This window comes from Hydra viridissima, unplaced genomic scaffold, assembly GCF_058129835.1.
Source record: "Hydra viridissima isolate aposymbiotic clone 2 unplaced genomic scaffold, HvirCarnegie_v1 scaffold_5, whole genome shotgun sequence".
NCBI classification, from domain to species: Eukaryota; Metazoa; Cnidaria; class Hydrozoa; order Anthoathecata; family Hydridae; genus Hydra; species Hydra viridissima.
Window position 1 is genome coordinate 18,703,171 of NW_028324304.1, and position 7,082 is coordinate 18,710,252.

At 29.5% G+C, this 7,082-nt stretch overlaps 1 protein-coding gene across 1 annotated transcript; it reads right to left on the reverse strand.

Moving 5' to 3' along the window:
* Positions 1-6,116: 6,116 nt before the first annotated feature.
* On the reverse strand, positions 6,117-6,851 carry LOC149889148 (uncharacterized). The gene has a single exon (XM_090089193.1). The coding sequence runs from the start codon at positions 6,849-6,851 to the stop codon at positions 6,117-6,119; it is 735 nt and encodes a 244-aa protein (XP_089945319.1).
* Between the last annotated feature and the right edge of the window lie 231 nt (positions 6,852-7,082).

Genomic DNA, 7,082 nt, shown 5'->3' on the forward strand with positions numbered 1-7,082 from the left:
AAGCCGTTAAAAAAAAATACTCTTACAATACTCTTACAAGAAAGCAAACCTCTGTAATAAAACTGTACATTTAATTACGAACGGAAGTAATTTTAGTTATTTGTAACAAATGAGCGTGCATTTCTTTTAAAATAAAACCCTCACCAAACAGACGATGAATTTAAAAAGAAATATTGATAATATATGATAATATATTACAATATATGAGAATATATGAAAATATATGATAATAGTTTTTATTCATAACTATTATAGTTCTCACTCTTTTCTGCTGGTTTTTTATTAATTTTTTTTTTGCAATAAACTCCATATATGGTGAGCATGTAATTCCACACTTCACTATTATTATAGTAAAAAAATAATATTCAATTGTTAAATTCAAATGTTAGGTAGTAATCTAAAGATGGTATTTTCATTTCTAGTTTAAATACTAAGCCTATTATTAAATACTAAGATTGTCCAAATTAAAGATTTAAATATGTTACAAGGTTAAATTACTCTTCCATCAACTTTTTTTGATCATTTACTGATTATTTTGATTAATGATTTATAAAGTTTTAACTTTTGACGATTCGGTCCACTTCTTAACTTACTTGATTTTCCTTGGAATCTGATAGATAGAAACTTTAGCCGGAAATTTATTGAATATAAGCAATATCTACACTTAAACGACTTTCCTTCTTTAAAATTGATGCCTAACCGTTTAAAGTGAAAAAAGATAAACCCTCTGATTGGATCAAAACCACTGTGAAGATATGTTAGTTGCAAGACATTAGGGCTTGAGTAGATATACCAAAATACTTCGCTGACTTGAATTTATTTATCGATTATATTTCTATTTTTCCTTAAAGTTAAAATATGATTTATTTTTTTTATTTTTTTACGAGTGGAAATTAAAGAATAATAGAAAAATAGCAACAAATATTTAAATATTTAGAAACTTAGCAAATTGAGGACAGGTAATTGAAGAGTTGAACATAAAGTATTTGACACATTTAACTACTAAAATGCTACAACATTTCCACGTGACGAAGAAATGATGAAACTAAGGTTGTGCCAAAAGTACAATCATCATCTTATAACAAACTCCACCGCCTGTTGTTCTTTTTCTTAAACCAGAAGGTATTTTTTAATCTTGGTAGACGTTAGTAACATAATGCAGCAGCAATTTTCACTATTTCTAAACAAATGTTTTATAATGAATTATCGATTAAATTATTGAGAAAGAACAGAGTTATTATTATTTTTTTTTTTTCCGCACCACAAACTTTTACGAAAGATAGCATTGGAGCATAGATGCTGGCGTCACGAAGGATATTGATTTTTGTTCTAACCACCGACGGTGTAAGTTGCTACATTTACTTTCTTCTGCAAACTTCTCAATTCCACAGTAAAACAAAACATTTAAGTCAAACTCGTTAAGATTTTACGCAAAAGAACCTGAGAATTTTAGTCTTGAAAGCCATTTTTTCGAAAATATACTCGTCAAACGAGTTTGTTCGGCATTCTTAACGCTAATATAGATTGACATGCTAAAGCAATTTGGTAGATTATCAAAAATACCGAGTGAAGCTGGAAAATTTATTTGCACGCTAGAGGTTAATTATTCGCAAAGAGGAGTGAGACTGATTTCACCAATAACCACCGTCATACTCCAGAATAACTTCCATGGTAACTAGAGGGCGTTGAAATTCACTGGCTGTAACATCATGGTTTGAAGAAAAGAGAAACAAACTTAAGAAAAGAACCATTAAAAGTTTTATTAAGAACACAGTCTGCACTTCAGTATTTCGGATTTCGCTTTTAACTAAAAAGTGCAGAACTTGCGTGAGCTTAATATTTTAGTATATATTTTACAAGCTGCTTTGTAAGGATTAAAATATTGAAGAGCCATTGAGGGGGTGTTCTGGAAAAATTTATAAAATTTTGGAATATGTTTTTACTTTGTATCAAACTGTGAGAGAGGTGCTTTAAAATGAGTTTTTTTATTTAGGTTTATATATGAGTAAAGGAGATAAGAGATTGAATGTAAAATTAAAGGAAATGTGGAGGCAAGGCCTAAGGTTGAGAGTGTGTAGATAATTTTTTTGGAAAGGATAGGGCGATGCCTTAGCAAACTATATTTGTTAAAGAGTTAAAGTTTTGTTTACCGTCCTCAGTTTATTATATTAATAAATATATCTCAATATACGTCTTACTAGTGTCTTATAATTAATCTGTCCTCTCTGGCAGTTGTTTTACGCCTTCTTCCGCTCCCTTCTTTGCGTTTAAAACTTCCCGTCAAATAATACTTGAACAAAAAACTTCGAATTGTAGTGCACCACCGATTCAATTTTTGTTCCAATTTCATGGTCAGTGTATCCACTTTCATGCCATGCCACAATATGGGCCTTTTTAAACTCAGTGAGTAGTTTTCTTATCTTTTTTTGAGTTGCCTGGCGCATTTTTCAACTTGGGTGCTTTGATAGAAAAAGCGACAATTGAAGCAAGAAAAATAATTTAGGATTACATTTTCGCTCACAATAAATATTTTTTTTCACAACTCGCCAAAAATTGTCCGGAATTCGACATGTCAAGTTCTAATTGACAAATAATAAAATGAAGTAAACCTGTGGTTGTAGTTTGCCCAAAGATATTTCTAGAATATTAAAGATACGCTATTGAAATGAATTATTTCTTCCTGAAATAGTATTAAAAAATATATATGGGCAATTCCACGCAAGTGACGGTCGTAACATTTGACGCTTTTTTAGCCATTAAAAATTAACCAAGAATGGTATTTACATGAAAATTTCCAGAAATGTTAAATACTATTATATAATTTAGTATGCAAAATTTAAATCATTCAAGTGTTCAACTTATTTGATAAATCAACTTAATGCAGCGTAACGGTCGTAACGCTTACTTTTTGAGAAACCTAAACAAATAAACTTTGTCAATCTTTATGCAGCCATCTACTCAGTGAAAGAAAAAATCCTTTGCTGTGTTCTTTAACTACACATTGAACTTACTACATGGTGAGTTTCATAGATTTTGCTTGAAGTTTTCCGAGATTTTTATTAAGTTTTTTGTCGTGACGGTCGTAACTGTGACGGTCGTAACTGTGACGGTCGTAACGAAAAAGCCAAAAATGAAAAACAACAAATAACGCAATGAATGACATAGTAAAAGCTAAATGATTATAAAAACCAATTAAATTATGTTAAAAAATATGAATTTTATAACATTATCAAGGTTATCCATGATGTTTCTTCAATACTGGGATCGTTTTATTTGGAGTAGGCAACAAACGCTTAATGCTATTTATGCTCCCTGTTTTTTTTATTTTATTAACTCTATTTAATACAACTCAATATCTAGGAGTATGTACTTTCATATGCCTCGCAAATGTTTTAAGGAGCCGGGAATCCAATATAGGAAAAAAATATCTTAGAATAGTAAATTTTTTTTACTAATATATAAGTTTTAAAATTGTTCCGCAACCCCATCACAAAATATTAGAGAATTTTGAAACCAAAAACTTTCCATTTTTTACTTGCCAGAAATGCAAGTAAAAAATGGAATTTGGTACTATTTGTAACGACTTTCACTTCTTCTATTTTATCAGCTATTAAGGCCCAGCTTAGATTAATATCGTCTGTGTTGATAAAATCTAACATACGTTTTGCACCCATTTGATGCTAAGAGAAAGTCTTTAGCGCTTAAGACGACCACTACACGAGATTTTACGCTCTTCCAAACAAATCGCTTTAATGACCCTCCTACTCCATCAGCTACTCCTTTACCGTGAGAGGTAGCAAAAAAATTCCATTTTATACTTTGAAAATGATATATCACAGAGCAATGTTGTATGAATTTGGCCATCTACCTATTTTTGAATTGAGTGCATGGACCACCACTCCATAATATAACGTTTTATATAATCAATGCAATAGAGGTCAAATATTTCACTTAACTATGTAGTAGTAGCGCGTTTTGTTTCATCATTATTGTCGGATATTATTACAACTGATTTTGGCTCTAATTGGTAACAATAGATTACAACTGTAAATAAGGTAATAGTTGACTGCGACCAATAAGCATCTTAAACAGCATCCTGATAATCGCATGTATATTTTTGTGAATAATCAAAGTGTATCAAAATTTGGTCTGGTTCGAGATTTTCTTTTTGACTGCAATATTGCTCAGACTGGTGCTTTTTAGTGAGATGATGCTCAGTAAATTCTAGTAAATTGTCGCGGAAATGTTTAAAAATACCTTGTATGTTTTTTTTAATGTTGACTGAGTACACAGCGATGATCTTCTTTAATCCATCAACCATAGATGATTAAGGTATCCATGTCTCCGTTTTCGGGCAAAGAAACTTTCAATAGTTTCATTAGTTACTCAAAGTTTCAAAAAAAACTTTAACAAGTTTAGTAATAAGATGAATAAGCAAACATCAAATTAAACAATAAACAAAACTGATTTAATTATAACTTGGTTTAAATGATGTAAATCGTTTGAAATGAATTAAATCGTTCGCGCTTAAAGTTTTTTTTTTTAAGTAAAGAAGCCGCGATGGGAAAACCAGCATATCGTGATGGTCGTAACGTACTTAGTAACATGTTGAAATGGGGATCTAAAGCACTTTAATGTTTTTTTTTTTGAAACGATGATAAAGTATGTATAAGTATCTTTACTTTTACCATGGTTGCAGTTTTAAAAAGTTTGATACAAAGCATAGAAAAAACTTTTCGACTTTTTTTTGTGACGGTCCTAACGTCTTGTTTTCATTAATATGCTCTTCTTATAGACCTAGTTAGAGTTCGTTTTTATAAAGAATATTATGCATAATGTTTAATTTTGCTTTAAGTCAAACTTAGAAGTAATAGTTATTTAAAAAAACAGCACTGAATTTTTTTTTCAACGCTTTACAACATGACCATATGTAAACGTCAAAAAATGCTCATATAACCCTTACAACTTTAAAAGTATGTTATAGTATGATAAAATGATTTTTTTAATTAATTTTTTTCTTAAAAGTATTTTTAAATAGCTGGAAAATAAATTTAATGCGGTTATTATATGTCGCGGTAAAATTTTTTTTTTTTCTTTTTTTTCCTCTTTTACGTGGAATTGCCCATATATATATATATCAAACTTTGGATAAAAGATTCAAATTAATAAAACATAATAAGTAAAATATAAAATATTTAATCAAAGAAATTTGAATTTAAAAACCTTTCAATTAATGTTCAATTTCATGCAATAAAGGAAAGCATGCAAGACCTTCCTTCCAAGGTAAAACAACAACCTTTCAGCAAAGACTTTCCATTTTTTAACTCAACCACTTTTACTCTAATTTTATCAATACTTGGTATGAAGAAAATTTAAAAGGTTTTAGACTGAATAGGCTGTGTATATAAATCATTTTGTAAATCAAATCTAAATATTCTACACTTAAAAAATCCAGATGATAATTTCTCATCAACAAAACAAAATTGATTTTCTTCTATGTAAAAACATGAATTATTCAGCTTCACTGAAAAATTTAGTTTTCAAGATTTTGTATTTAACAAAGATTGTATACTTTGATATTGCTTGGCTATTTGAACAATAGGACTTTTAGAGTTTTTTACTGCTTTCTTTAATGTCTGCATATAGTTTTCAAAGGGAAAACAAAATATGTCATTTAGTGAACAATCAAATTTAACAACATCATCACAAATATGAAATAAACAGTGAACATTGTAAACACAGAATAAATTTGTATATAAATGTTTTGAATTGATAACAAAATAATTAATTAGTTCTCTAGCAAAATCAAGATAATGTTTCCTAAATTCACTGTTTTCATTTAACAGAATCACCATTTCAACATGCAATGTTAGAAAATGATTATAAATTTCTTTGCTAACAACACCCTTTAAAACTAAAGGACCAGTATAAGATAAATTGTCTGAACTCTGTTGTTTTCCACTAATCTAACTCTAAAAGGGAACGTGGTTGTCAAGCAAGTTCAGATGGCATCATACCACGTAACCTTAATAGATTATCAGATATTTTTTTTATTTGGCCATTTGAAAGTCTACAATGTTTTGGACCAGACATTAAAAAAGTAAGTATGCGTCGTACTACACCAAGACAAACCATGTAATCATGTAATCCAAAATAAAACCAGAAACACAAGATATTTTAAGTTGAGCTAAAAGATTAAGAGATTTCTGATGATCAGTGTACAAAAAGGAATTAAACTCTTCAGTTAATCTTAGAGTTGATGGGTTGTTATCAATATAAACCACTCTATGTTCCTCATTATATCTTTTAACTTGGCATCGTTCACAGGAGTAATATCCTGTATGACTTTGTATACATTTAAGAAAAGAGCGAGAAGGAGCATCACATATGAATGCTTTAAGTGTAACATCAATTTTTTTATCATTATAGTATAAACCTTCACCACTTAACAATAAAGATTTTTTGAGAAAATCATTGAGAAAACCATCCAAGCAGTCTGTTTTACCATCACCACAGAAAAATGCAATGATAAAAATATAGTTCTCTATTAGACCAAGTATTGGCCATAATTGAAGATTAGAAGACTTGAAAAGAGGTAGCCCATCAACGTTTATAGTAATAAATAACCCACTACATTGAGAACCATTTTCTAAATTCAAAAAATTATTTATGCAATCAGCAATAGTAAAGTACGCAAAAGTTCCACCACACTTCGTATCTTCTGTAACAACTTTAGAGGGTTTTAAAAGCGTTTTTGCATCTTTTGGTAACTCTGAATGATCATGTTTTTTAAGAATACTCAAAAGCTCGATTAATTGGTTTTGAGAAATTTTGCTTTTCGAAGACCACATACCAATGTTTCTGTTGTCAAAAGTGGTGCTGCATTACAACATTCAAAATTCTCATAATTACAACTGGAATACTTATTGTTTTTTTTTTTGTGAATACTTATTGTTTTTTTTTTTAAAAAACATTATTTAGGGCTTTATAAAGATTTTCAGGCTCAGCCTGAGAAGCATTAAATCCAGGATTCAAATTCGATGTACTATCATTAATATCTTCATCTTCAAATGTCATTATAA